The 15,000-nt window shown below is 42.5% G+C and overlaps 1 protein-coding gene across 1 annotated transcript; it reads right to left on the bottom strand.

Moving 5' to 3' along the window:
• Nucleotides 1–12,893: 12,893 nt before the first annotated feature.
• wu:fb55g09 (uncharacterized) lies at nt 12,894–14,431 on the bottom strand. The gene has a single exon (XM_029692791.1). The coding sequence runs from the start codon at nt 13,913–13,915 to the stop codon at nt 13,202–13,204; it is 714 nt and encodes a 237-aa protein (XP_029548651.1). The 5' UTR covers nt 13,916–14,431; the 3' UTR covers nt 12,894–13,201.
• Between the last annotated feature and the right edge of the window lie 569 nt (nt 14,432–15,000).

Genomic DNA, 15,000 nt, shown 5'->3' with positions numbered 1-15,000 from the left:
TCTTCTAAGGAAAGGTAAACTTAGTTATTCAGTACATGACCAGTTCTTCCTCACAGGGGAATGACAGAGGAAGCATTAAAACATTTCCCAACTAACGTCTTTATTTGTTATATTTTATCGAAAGGATCTGTTCATTTGTGAATCCTACCCTAAATTCTCCTAACACTGCCAAACATTTAAACTAAATGTGCCAATTATCTAGCTAGTCTCTATGTAGCTATATGTAAAACAGTAGGCCGAATGTTGTTGATGTAAATAATATTTACTGGTCCGTGGTGTGTAATGAGGAGCAACCAGACGCTGCACTGGACACATTAATGGAATGTCTTATTCCAGTTAGTAATAAGAACGCACCCATTAAGAAAACGACTGTTAAACACCCATTAAGAAAATGACTGTAAAACCTGTTAAATCTTCATGGATTGATGAGGAATTAAAACATTGTATCGTTGAGAGGGACGAGGCAAAAAGGAATGGCAAATAAGTCTGGCTGCACAACCGATTTGGCAAACGTACTGCAAATTGAGAAATCATGTGACTAAACTGAATAAAAGAAAAAGAAACTACACAATGAAACAAAGATAAATGATATAAATAATGATAGTAAAAATCTTTGGAGCACCTCAAATTACATTTTGGGCAAAAAGGCAAACTCAGCTCCATCACTCATTGAATCAGATGGCTCATTCCTCACAAAACCCACTGATATTGCAGACTACTTTAATGATTTTTTCATTGGCAAGATTTGCAAACTTAGGCATGACATGACCGCAACAAACGCCGACACTACACATCCAAGCATATCTGATCTAATTATGAAAGACAAGCATTGTCATTTGGAATTTCAAAAATGTAGTGAGAAAGAGGTGAATTTCTGTTGTCTATCAACAATGACAAGCCACCGGGGTCTGACAACTTGGATGGAAAATGACTGAGGATAATAGCGGATGATATTGCCACTCCTATTTGCCATATTGTCAATTTCATCCTACTAGAAAGTGTGTGCCCTCAGGCCTGGAGGGAAGCAAAAGTAATTCCGCTACCCAAGAATAGTAAAGCCCCCTTTACTGGCTCAAATAGCCGACCAATCAGCCTGTTACCAACCCTTAGTAAACTTTTAGGGGAAAAAAATGTTTGACCAGATACAATACTATTTTACAGTAAACAAATTGACAACAGACTTTCAGCACGCTTATAAGGAAGGACCTTTCACATGCATGGCACTTACACAAATGACTGATGATTGGCTGATTGGCTCATCGATCATAGTCTGTTGCTGGAAAAACGTATGTGTTATGGCTTTACACCCCCTGCTATAATGTGGATAAAGAGTTGCCTGTCTAACAGAACACAGAGGGTGTTCTTTAATGGAAGCCTCTCCAACATAATCCAGGTAGAATAAGGAATTACCCAGGGCAGCTGTCTAGGCCCTGTACCTTTTTCAGTCTTTAACTAATGACATGCCACTAGCTCTGAGTAAAGCCAGTATATCTGTGTATAGTAACAGTCAAAAGTTTGGACACACCTACTCATTCAAGGGTTTTTCTTTATTTTTACTATCTTCTACATTGTAGAATTGTAACGGTTGTCGTCTGGAATGGAGGACCAAAACGCAGCAGGAATGTGGATGCTCATCTTGTATTTATTTGAAAATAAAGTGAACACCAAAATAACGACTCACGAACAACAAAACAGTCTTGTCATGCTCACACACGCAAAACAAGAAACAATCTCCCACAAACACTGCACCAAACAATTACCCATATATAGGACTCTCAATCAGAGGCAACGAGAAAGCACCTGCCTCCAATTGAGAGTCCAACCCCCCATTAACCTACACATAGAAATACCACAAACCAGAAAGAACATAGAGATACAAACATAGAACATTACCCAAAAACCCGGAAATAATAAATCAAACGCCCTACTAAATAAACCACCACCCCGAACCACATAAAACAAATACCCTCTGCCACGTCCTGACCAAACTACAATAACAAATAACCCTTATACTGGTCAGGACGTGACAAGAATAGTAGTGAAGACATCAAAACTATGAAATAACACATATGGAATCATGTAGTAACCAAAAAAGTGTTAAACAAATCAAAATAGATTTTAGATTTTAAATTTGTCAAAGTAGTCACCCTTTGCCTTGATGACAGCTTTGCACACTATCGGCATTCTCTAAACCAGCTTCATGAGAAATGCTTTTCCAACAGTCTTGAAGGAGTTCCCACATATGCTGAGCACTTGTTGGCTGCTTTTCCTTCACTCTGTGGTCCAACTCATCCTGAACCTCAATTGGAATCTCAATTGGGTTGAGGTCGAATGATTGTGGAGGCCAGGTCATTTGATGCAGCACTCCATCTCTCTCCTTGGTCAAATAGCCCTTACACAGCCTGGAGGTGTGTTGGGTCATTGTCCTGTTGAAAAACAAATGATAGTCCCACTAAGCGCAAACCAGATGGGATGGCATATCGCTGCAGAATGCTGTGGTATCCATGCTGGATAAGTGTGCCTTGAATTCTACCCCCACACCATAACACCTCCTCCTCCATGCTTCACAGTGGGAACCACACATGCGGAGATAATCCGTTCACCTACTCTGCATCTCACAAAGACACGGCGGTTGGAACCAAAAATGTCACATTTCAACTCATCAGACCAAAGGACAGATTTCCACCGGTCTATTGTCCATTGCTCGTGTTTCTTGGCCCAAGCAAGTCTCTTCTTATTATTGGTGTCCTTTAGTAGTGGTTTCTTTGCAGCAATTCGACCATGAAGGCCTGATTCACACAGTCTTCTCTGAACAGTTGATGTTGAGATGTGTCTGTTACTTGAACTCTGTGAAGCATTTATTTGGGCTGCAATCTGAGGTGCAGTTAACTCTAATGAACTCTGGGTCTTCCTTTCCTGTGGCAGTCCTCATGAGAACCAGTTTCACCACAGCGCTTGATGGTTTTTGTGACTGCAGTTATTGACATTTTCCGGATTGACTGAAAGTAATGATGGACTGTTGTTTCTATTTGCTTATTTGAGCTGTTCTTGCCCTAATATGGACTTGGTATTTTATCAAATAGGGCTATCTTCTGTATACCACCCCTATCTTGTCACAACACAACTGATTGGCTCAAACGCATTAAGAAGGAAAGAAATTCCACAAATTAACTTTTAACAAGGCACACCTGTTAATTAAAATGCATTCCAGGTGACTACCTCATGAAGCTGGTTGAGAGAATGCCAAGAGTGTACAAAACTGTCATCAAGGCAAAGGGTGGCTACTTTGAAGAATCTCAAATATAAAATATATTTTGATATGTTTAACACTTTTTTTTGGTTACTACATGATTCCATATGTGTTATTTCATAGTTTTGATGTCTTCACTATTATTCTACAATGTAGAAAATAGTACAAATAAAGAAAAATCCTTGAATAAGTAGGTGTGGTGTGTCCAGACTTTGGACTGGAACTATATGCTGATGACTCAACACTATACGCGTCAGCTACTGCAGTGAGTGAAATTACTGCAACACAGATTTTTATTTATTTCTTTTATTTCACCTTTATCTTTTTATTTTTATTTCACCTTTATTTAACCAGGTAGGCTAGTTGAGAACAAGTTCTCATTTACAACTGCGACCTGGCCAAGATAAAGCAAAGCAGTGCGACACAAACAACAACACAGAGTTACACATGAAATAAACAAACACAGTCAATAATGCAATAGAGAAAAAGTCTATATACAGTGTGTGCAAATGAGGTAAGTTAAGGCAATAAATAGGCCATGGTGGCGAAATAATTACAATATAGCAATTAAACACTGGAGTGATAGATGTGCAGAAGATGAATGTGCAAGTAGAGATACTGGGGTGCAAAGGAGCTAAAATAAATAACAGTATGGGGATGAGGTAGTTGGGTGGGCTATTTACAGATGGGCTATGTACAGGTGCAGTGTTCTGTGAGCTGCTCTGACAGCTGGTGCTTAAAGCTAATGAGGGACATATGGGTCTCCAGCTTCAGTGATTTTTGCAATTCGTTCCAGTCATTGGCAGCAGAGAACTGGAAGGAAAGGCGGCATAGTAGGTGTTGGCTTTAGGGGTGACCAGCGAAATATACCTGCTTTAGCACGTGCTGCTATGGTGACCAGTGAGCTGAGATAAGGCGGGGCTTTACCTAGCAAAGACTTATAGATGACCTGGAGGCAGTGGGTTTGGCGACGAATATGAAGTGAGGGCCAGCCAACGAGAGCATACAGGTCGCAGTGGTGGGTAGTATATGGGGCTTTGGTGACAAAACGGATGGCACTGTGATAGACTGCATCCAAATTTGCTGAGTAGAGTGTTGGAGGCTATTTTGTAAATGACATCGCCGAAGTCAAGGACCGGCAGGATAGTCAGTTTTACGAGGGTATGTTTGGCAGCATGAGTGACGGAGGCTTTGTTGAGAAATAGGAAACCGATTCTAGATTTAATTTTGGATTGGAGATGTTTAATGTGAGTCTGGAAGGAGAGTTTACAGTCTAACCAGACACCTAGGTATTTGTAGATGTCCACATAATCTAAGTCAGAACCGTCCAGAGTAGTGATGCTAGTCGGGCGGGCAGATGCGGGCAGCGATCGGTTGAAGAGCATGCATTTAGTTTTACTTGTATTTAAGAGCAGTTGGAGGCCACGGAAGGAGAGTTGTATGGCATTGAAGCTCATCTGGAGGTTAGTTAACACAGTGTCCAAAGAAGGGCCAGATGTATACAGAATGGTGTCGTCTGCGTAGAGGTGGATCAGAGAATCGCCAGCAGCAAGAGCGACATCATTGATGTATACAGAGAAAAGAGTCGGCCCGAGAATTGAACCCTGTGGCATCCCCATAGAGACTGCCAGAGGTCCGGACAACAAGCCCTCCGATTTGACACACTGAACTCTATCAGAGAAGTAGTTGGTGAACCAGGCGAGGCAGTCAGTTGAGAAACCAAGGCTGTTGAGTCTGCCGATAAGAATGTGGTGATTGACAGAGTCGAAAGCCTTGGCCAGGTCGATGAATACAGTGTCTTATCGATGGCGGTTATGATATCGTTTAGGACCTTGAGCGTGGCTGAGGTGCACCCATGACCAGCTCGAAACCAGATTGCATAGCGGAGAAGGTACGGTGGGATTCGAAATGGTCGGTGATCTGTTTGTTAACTTGGCTTTTGAAGACCTTAAAAAGGCAGGGTAGGATGGATACAGATCTGTAGCAGTTATAAGATGTAAGTTAGTCCTAAATATTTATAAAACTTAAAGCGTTGTAATTGGGACGAATCATTCATTAAACCCTAAACCATCTAAATATTGTAATGAATAATGTGTAAATTGAGCAAGTTGAGACTAAATTGCTTGGAGTAACACTGGATTGTAAACTATCATGGTCAAAACATGTTGATACAAGAGTAGCTAAGATGGGGGAGAAGTCTGACCATAATAAAGCGCTGCTCTGCCTTTTTAACAACACTATCAACAAGGCAGGTCCTACAGGCCCTAGTTTCTACCTTCTTAACAACACTATCAACAAGGCAGGTCCTACAGGCCCTAGTTTCTACCATCTTAACAGCACTATCAACAAGGCAGGTCCTACAGGCCCTAGTTTCTACCTTAACAACACTATCAACAAGGCAGGTCCTACAGACCCTAGTTTCTACCTTCTTAACAACACTATCAACAAGGCAGGTCCTACAGGCCCTAGTTTCTACCTTCTTAACAACACTATCAACAAGGCAGGTCCTACAGGCCCTAGTTTCTACCTTAACAACACTATCAACAAGGCAGGTCCTACAGACCCTAGTTTCTACCTTCTTAACAACACTATCAACAAGGCAGGTCCTACAGGCCCTAGTTTCTACCTTCTTAACAACACTATCAACAAGGCAGGTCCTACAGGCCCTAGTTTCTACCTTCTTAACAACACTATCAACAAGGCAGGTCATACAGGCTCTAGTTTCTACCTTCTTAACAACACTATCAACAAGGCAGGTCCTACAGGCCCTAGTTTCTACCTTCTTAACAACACTATCAACAAGGCAGGTCCTACAGGCCCTAGTTTCTACCTTCTTAACAACACTATCAACAAGGCAGGTCCTACAGACCCTAGTTTCTACCTTCTTAACAGCACTATCAACAAGGCAGGTCCTACAGGCCCTAGTTTTATCTCACCTGGACTACTGTTCAGTCGTGTGGTCAGGTGCCACAAAGAGGGACTTTGCAATTGGCTCAGAACAGGGCAGCACGGCTGGCGCTTAAATGTAGACAGCCCTCCCTCCCTCCCTCCTCCCTCCCTCCCTCCCCAGTTTAGACAGCCCTCCCTCCCTCCCTTTCCAGTTTAGACAGCCATCCAGCCAGCCCTCCCTCCTCTCCCCAGTTTAGACAGCCATCCAGCTAGCCCTCCCTCCCTCCCCAGTTTAGACAGCCCTCCCTCCCTCCCTTTCCAGTTTAGACAGCCATCCAGCCAGCCCTCCCTCCTCTCCCCAGTTTAGACAGCCCTCCCTCCCTCCTCCCTCCCTCCCCAGTTTAGACAGCCCTCCCTCCCTCCCTTTCCAGTTTAGACAGCCATCCAGCCAGCCCTCCCTCCCTTCCTTCCCCCCTCTACTCCACACCCCTCTCTTCCTGCACGTATCTGTATCCATTACTGCAATAATACTTTAACTGGGGGGGGGGGGGCAGTGACCTATAGTCTCAATGGGTAACTGCTAGTAATGTTTAATCAGACAGCTAGCTATATAGAGTACAATACATCTAGGTTTACCACACCCTGCTGTCCATGCATTAACCTCAATGTGTCTGTGTTTATCATTTTCTCTATAAAAGCCCAGTCTATTATGACATTGTTTGTCAAATTTCTGTTAATAGAGTGTTATGTTTTCCACTAGTTTTCAGTGGCTCTGTCCTACTGCTGAAGTATAGATCTGGTAACTCATTATAGGCTGAAGTATAGATCTGGTAACTCCTTATAGGCTGAAGTATAGATCTGGTACTCATTATAGGCTGAAGTATAGATCTGGTAACTCCTTATAGGCTGAAGTATAGATCTGGTACTCATTATAGGCTGAAGTATAGATCTGGTAACTTATAGGCTGAAGTATAGATCTGGTAACTTATAGGCTGAAGTATAGATCTGGTAACTTATAGGCTGAAGTATAGATCTGGTAACTCCTTATAGGCTGAAGTATAGATCTGGTAACTCCTTATAGGCTGAAGTATAGATCTGGTAACTCATTATAGGCTGAAGTATAGATCTGGTAACTCCTTATAGGCTGAAGTATAGATCTGGTACTCATCCCCTGCCTCCCCCCCTCCCTGCCTCCCTCCCTCTATGCATTTTTACATTTACATTTTAGTCATTTAGCAGACGCTCTTATCCAGAGCGACTTACAGTAGTGAATGCATACATTTCATACAATTTCATACATATCATACATTTTTTTTCTGTGCTGGCCCCCCGTGGGAATCGAACCCACAACCCTGGTGTTGCAAACACCATGCTCTACCAACTGAGCTACAGGGATGCCTCTTCCCTCTCCTGTACCCCTCCCTCCCTCCCTCCCTGCCTCCCTCCCTCCCTCCATGCCTCTTCCCTCTCCTGTTCCCCTCCCTGCCTCCCTCCCTCCGTGCCTCTTCCCTCTCCTGTTCCCCTGCCTCCCTCCCTCCCTGCCTCCCTCCCTCCATGCCTCTTCCCTCTCCTGTTCCCCTCCCTCCCTCCCTGCCTTCCTCCCTCCCTCCATGCCTCTTCCCTCTCCTGTTCCCCTGCCCCCCCCCTCCCCCCCTCCCTCCCTCCCTGCCTCCCTCCCTCTCCTGTTCCCCTCCCTCCCTCCCTGCCTTCCTCCCTCCCTCCATGCCTCTTCCCTCTCCTGTTCCCCTCCCTCCCTCCCTCCCTCCCTCCATGCCCTTTCCCTCTCCTGTTCCCCTCCCTCCCTCCCTACCTCCATGTTGCTGCTTGCCTCCATGTTATCACAAAGAGAAGTTAGCTTGCTAACATTAGTCATATTAAGGTAAAGTACACTATTTAAGGAGAATTTCGCTAGCTAGTCACATTAAGGTAAAGTACAGTCTTTAAAAAGTTAGCTAGCTAGTCACATTAAGGTAAAGGACACTCTTAAAGGAGAAGTTAGCTAGCTAGTCACATTAAGGTAAAGTACAGTCTTTAAAAAGTTAGCTAGCTGGTCATATTAAGGTAAAGTACACTCTTAAAGGAGAAGTTAGCTAGCTAGTCACATTAAGGTAAAGTAGTCTTTAAAAAGTTAGCTAGCTAGTCATATTAAGGTAAAGTACACTCTTAAAGGAGAGGTTAGCTAGCTAGTCACATTAAGGTATAGTACACTCTTAAAGGAGAGGTTAGCTAGCTAGTCACATTAAGGTAAAGTACAGTCTTTAAAAAGTTAGCTAGCTGGTCATATTAAGGTAAAGTACAGTCTTTATCTCTCCACACTGACAGACTTGTTGTGAGCCAAGTATTGTGTTGTGAGCCAAGTATTGTGTGCTGGCCAGCGGGACGAATAGTTGTAACTGTACAATATTTGTTACATTGTACTTACAAGAATAGTTACAGTGTATTATTAAGAACTTATGTGAAGAGTATACTCAAACTAAATAACACAACATTTCCCCATATCCACCATAGCAACTGTTATCAGTTTATCTCTTAGTGCCACATGACAATAGGCCATACAGGAACTCATATGGCAACTTGATCATCAGAGACTTTTGTGAGAAAAATGAATCAGGTCATTATGCAACAGATGGAGCCATTGAATTGGTGAGACTGAAATGCTGCTCTTGTGTTTTTATCCTGGATTGTCAAGATGCTCTCTCTCTCTCTCTCTCTCTCTCTCTCTCTCTCTCTCTCTCTCTCTCTCTCTCTCTCTCTCTCTCTCTCTCTCTCTCTCTCTCTCTCTCTCTCTCTCTCTCTCTCTCTCGAAGAAGAAGAAGAAGAAGAAGAAGAAGAAGAAGAAGAAGAAGAAGAAACCTGTTTGTAGTTCTCCTGGAATTTGGCAGTGGCTTGAAATGGAAAAGATATTAATTGAATTGATTTATAAGGTATGAACTACACGTACAGCCAATAAAATATTATGTTGTTAGTTGAATATGGAATATACACTGAGTGGACAAAACATTAGGAACACTGCTCTTTCCATGACATCGACTGACCAGGTGAAAGCTACGATCCCTTATTGATGTCTGTCACAGGCGTCGTATAGAGGAGACCAAGGTGCAGCGTGTTGCGTGCTCATAATATATTTTAATGAAAAACGAACACTTATACAAAAGAAACAAAACAACAGCAAACAGTTCCGTCAGGTAACATACAACTACCCACGAAAACTAAAGGAAAAAAGGCTGCCTAAGTATGGCTTCCAATCAGAGACAACGATAGACAGCTGCCTCCGATTGGAAACCATACCCGGCCAAAACATAAAAATACAAACATAGAATGCCCACCCTCTATCACACCCTGACCTAACTAAACAGAGAAAAAACAGCTCTCTAGGTCAGAGCGTGACAATGTCACTTGTTAAATCCACAACAACTCAATATGAGGAAGGTGTTCCTAACGTTTTGTACATTCAATGTATTATTTCACCCGTACATCTTTCTGGTAAAGATGGTCGACTTCAAAAAAAGCTAAAGTCAACTGAATCCCCTGACCGTGAAGTCGGCTAAATGACTGAAATAAAAAAAGAAATGAACCAGTCTAATTATATCACTAGGAAAAGCAATAGATTAAGACTTTCGGGGGAATTAAGGATATCCTCATTGCAAACAAACATGTACGGAACATGTGTCAACAACCTATATTTCATTTTGAGACCGTGTGTGTGTGTGTGTGTGTGTGTGTGTGTGTGTGTGTGTGTGTGTGTGTGTGTGTGTGTGTGTGTGTGTGTGTGTGTGTGTGTGTGTGTGTGTGTAACAGTAGGTTATCAAGCTATGAAGCCAGTCACAGTGAAGTGAACCACCTCCCTGTACAGATACAGATAAGCGTTCACTGCTCACATACTCCAGCTTTCAGTGTTGCTGTTGAGTTGTCGGGCAGTTGGGACTAGTCTGACTCCCAAATTCCACCCTATACTCTATTTCGCGCACTACTACCACAGAGCCCTGGTCAAAAGTAGTGACAAATAAAGGGAATAGGGTGCCATTTGGGACGTAGCCTATGATCACAATAAATCTTTCAGTTCAGTTGGCTAAAACTGTAAACTCAGCCCTTCATGTGTCTAACAGAAACATCCTCCAGGCTAAGGATTGGAGTGAGCCCCAACTCCACACTATCCCCTCTACTCAATTTAATTCAAGGGGCTTTATTGGCATGGGGGAAACATATGTTAACATTGCCAAAAGCAAGTGAAGTAGATAATAAACAATAAAAATGAACAGTAAACATTACACTCACAAAAGTTCCAAAAGAATAAAGACATTACAAATGTCATATTATGTGTTATACGGTGTTGTAACGATGTGCAAAGAGTTAAAGTACAAAAGAGGAAATAAATAAACATACTCTCTACGTCCTCTCCTCCTCCTCCCCTAGGCTTTTCTCTCACCTCCCCCTCCTCCTGCCCACCCTCTCTCTACTCATTCAATTCAAAGGCTTTATTGGCATGGGAAACATGTGTTTACATTGCCAAAGCAAGTGAAATAGGTCACAAATCTTGCTGCTGTGATGGCACACTTGTATTTCACCCAGTAAATATGGGAGTTTATCAAAATTGGATTAGTTTTTTTATTTTTTATTATTTGTGGGTCTGTGTAATCTGAGGGAAATGTCTCTAATATGGTCATACATACTCTCAATCTCCTCCCCTCCCCTCACCTCATTCTCCCACATATTCTCCCTCTCCTGTCATTTATACTCCTCCCTCCTTTTCTCTCCTCCTTCCTCCCCTTCCCCTCCCCCTCTCTGTCCCAATACTCCAGGCCAGCTCCAGGGCCAGGCAGGGAGGACAGTACAATGCTCCTTTCAGCTGTCTGTTTACTAAGTCTAGCCCACTGAGGGTCACTGGGCCCGAATACATTTATAACTTAGCTACAATAGTGAAGCCAGTGTCGTGTCTGTGTCACTGCAGTCCCTTATCAAGGTGGAGTAGATAACTTTAACTCAGGAACGGGCATAGGTTACATTCCTGGCACACCTCACTCTAAAAACAGCTCGGGCGGCTAACGTTAACTAGCTGGCTAACGTTAGCTAGGCTAGTGGGTTAGGGGCTCCCGAAGTGGCGCAGCGTTCTAAGGCACTGCATCTCAGTTCTAGAGGTATCACTACAGACCCTGGTTTGATTCCAGGCTGTATCACAACCTGGCGGCGCACAATTGGCCCAGCGTCGTCCGGGTTAGGGTTTGACTGGGGTAGGCCGTCATTTTAAATAAGAATTTGTTCTTAACTGATTTGCCTAGTTAAATAAAGGTTAAATAAAATAAATCAAAAATGAAGGTTACATTTAGGAGTTAGGTTAAAGGGTTAAGGTTAGGGGAAAGGTTAGCTAACATGCTAAGTAGTTGAAAAGTTGCTAATTAGCTCAAATGCTAAAGTTGTCCATGATGAGATTCAAACTCACCCGAACCATGACCCCAGACCATTATTCCTCCTCCACCAAACTTTACAGTTGGCACTATGCATTCAGGCAGGTAGCGTTCTCCTGGCATTCACCAAACCGAGATTCGCCAAACCCAGATTCGTCCATCGGTCTGCCAGATGGTGAAGCGTGATTTGTCACTCCAGAGAACACGTTTCCACTGCTCCAGAGTCTAATGGCGGCAAGCTTTACACCACTCCAGCCGACGCTTGGCATTGCTCATGGTGATCTTAGGCTTGTGTGCGGCTGCTCTGCCATTGAAACCCATTTCATGAAGCTCCCGGCGAACAGTTCTTGTGCTGACGTTGCTTCCAGAGGCAGTTTGGAACTCGGTAGTGAGTGTTGCAACCAAGGAAAGATGCAGCACTCGCCGGGTCCCGTTCTGTGAGCTTGTGTTGCCTATCACTTTGCAGCTGAGCCGTTGTTGCTCCTAGACGTTTTCATTTAACAATAACAGCACATACAGTTGACCGGGGCAGCTCTCGTAGGGCAGAAATCTTACGACCTGACTTGTTGGAAAGGTGCCATTTTATGTTGAAAGTCACTGAGCTATTCGGTATCGACCATACTACTGCCAATGTTTGTCTATGGAGATTGCATGGCGGTGTGCTTGATTTAATACACCTGTCAGCAACGGGTGTGGCTGAAATAGCCGAATCCACTAATTTGAAGGGGTGTCCACATACTTTTGTATATATAGTGTATTTACCAACCTTTGTGGTTCTCTTACTATGTGGTTAGTTCTACCAACACATAGACTTATATTTACCAATATAAGTCTTATATTTGGTTCTATTTGTTACAGTTTCTATCTGTCTCGAGTGCTTATTATTACACTGTACTGGATTTGAACACTGTAGTAGTCACACACACACACACACACACACACACAAAGAGAACCATGACAAACACATTAAATATAGTACTTAGCTATGATGATATATTTATGAGAGTGATCCTATTCCAGTATCACGTTGTTCTATACAGTCTTGTCGGAATAATCTGTCCTCTACATTTCAATGGCTTCCGCCCACCCACCTCCTTTGTTGCTGCATTTACATTCTAGAACACATCAATCCAGTTTTCTTTTATTTTGTGATTAAATAACACTATCATCCTAACAAAAATTTTCAGTTCTAACCTAAAATGTAGCCTACTTACAACATACTGACATATATTCTTCTGCTGGCAATAAATGTAAGAAATATATTTCGAAAAATAAATATGATCCTAACGATACTGTTGCTTATTTGACTATACAACAGTGTAATTATCAAAACAAAAGTAGATTGAAACAGATTTGAATAAGAAGCAGTTATTTATTGTTCGAAGCGTTTTCAATAATGCAATGACAGCATCAAGCAATGGTGTAGAATAATCCAACGAGAACGGATGTGATTGGTTCGTAGGTCTCACTCCTACCCATTTAACCACTCCCCCAACATAGCATTGTCGATAACACCATAAACAGACAGTATCAGAAAACAATCATATATTGTAACAGTAACCAATATCTGTTGAATTGAGGTATGTTTTCTCTCCTACATCTAATGTAAACATACATTTAATGTAAACAGAAATACATTACATTTAGATACCAGGTCCCTTTACATGTCTATGGGTGGTTCGGTCCCACTGAATGTGTCACAAAAGTCATTGAAGTCTTTCTGCATGAAATCTTCACTCTGCATCACGTCGTTATCTGACGGGAAATACTGCATACTGTTACTCTCTTGCTCCTCTTGGTACAAATCCCCTAAATTGAAGAAGGGGAACTGTTGGCACTTGGCCAATTGTCGGGGGAAGAACCGTGCTGGCGTTGTTGTGAGATCTGGACTGTCGAGTAGAGCGCCCCTTGCGTTCTCTAGCACGCCTAGATACGAGTCCATGTCTGTGAAATCAGTTTCGCAGTCAGACCCACTGTCTGTGCCGATCGAGTCCGAACGCATATGCATCATTTGATATTTTTCATGCATCAGAAACTGGTTGGTGTTTCTCGGAGCTCTCATTCCTGGAGCTCTGTTACCTTTGATGTTGACAGGACGCAGTGACGTCATCACGCGAGGTGGTCGGTTCTGTTTGTAGAAGTGGTTGGGTTGGTGAGGATGATGATGATGATGATGATGATGCCCATGCACCCTTCCTCTCTTCCCCCGATACCCTTGTTGCCTCCTCCCGTTCTTGGACCAACTAAGCTTGTTGTTGTCACCTCTCCTTGCTTGCTGCCCATCCTTCTGTTGGTCTTTGCAAGCAGGTCGGTCACTGTAGACCCGCCACTGGCACATCATGGCCTTCCCATACATCTCTTCTTCGAAAAGCATTAGAAACACAGCTTTGAGTGCTTCCCTGAGCTTTACATTCTCTCTTTCCAGCTGCTGTCAGCGGCTAAGGTAACAAAGCAATTGTAATTTCTCTGTTATTGGGGATTTCGTATACTTTCGTGGATCACCACACGAAAACCCCTAAAAGTCTACCTTTTTACAATCGTCTTCGTTTTTTTCTTGACCACTGGCTTTAGAGAGTACATAGCCTGGTAGCACGCCTCTGGTATAAGCAGCTTGACCTGCTCAGGGGGTTTACAGCAGCGCTATCTAGCCTGTCACACACCCTTTTCTCTCGTCAAATAGTACAATTTATATTTAAAAAAAATAAAATAAAAAATACGACTATAGAAGATAGCCAAATAAGTTTCGAGTTTCAGGTGTATTTCTTTCTTTTTTTTATTGATAGCTAACTAGTGACCCTGTCGTTGTTGTTGTTGTTTTTGTTGTTGTATATCTGGTTCAACTGAAGTGACAGTTGCAAATGGTACTTGAAAATGCGCTCGAGCGGTTTATATAAAAAATGGAATATTCCACTGTTGGCTGGATACGCGGGGGGTGTTCCACATTTCACTATCCAAAACATTAAATACATCTAAACAAATAGATATCCCCCCCAAAAAACGGTGTATTTATGATCATGTATTTATTTTATGTGTAAATAACAAACAAATATTTCACAACTATTAAAACGACTGGCTAATCTAGCTGGAATTTTATCTAACTACCAAACCGTTCAGATAGTAATAGACTAGTCCAATTCTTCTTCTTTTTTTTTGTGACGTTTAGGGCGCATCGTTACGTTGGGGTTTAATCCCCGTTGCACACGTACTGCACGAAAAAGTTTGGTGTTGACACCAGTGTAGCCAGTTTACAGAATAAACAAACCCTCGATCCACTCACTTGACTGTTACATTTTTTCTTCTGTCAAATGGACACTGATACAGTCTTATAGGCTCGTAATTTGCCTAGTTAAAGGTTAAATTAAAAAAAAAATACAATAAATAATAATAGCAGAGCAATTGTTTTGGAAACAAAAGGCATGCCCACCAAAACACAAAAAGTTTTAATGCACTAAATGTGAA

The sequence above is a fragment of the Salmo trutta genome, chromosome 16, assembly GCF_901001165.1.
Source record: "Salmo trutta chromosome 16, fSalTru1.1, whole genome shotgun sequence".
In the NCBI taxonomy this organism is placed as follows: Eukaryota; Metazoa; Chordata; class Actinopteri; order Salmoniformes; family Salmonidae; genus Salmo; species Salmo trutta.
The sequence above is the reverse complement of the archived record's forward strand: the minus strand, read 5'-3'. Positions and strand labels throughout refer to the sequence as shown.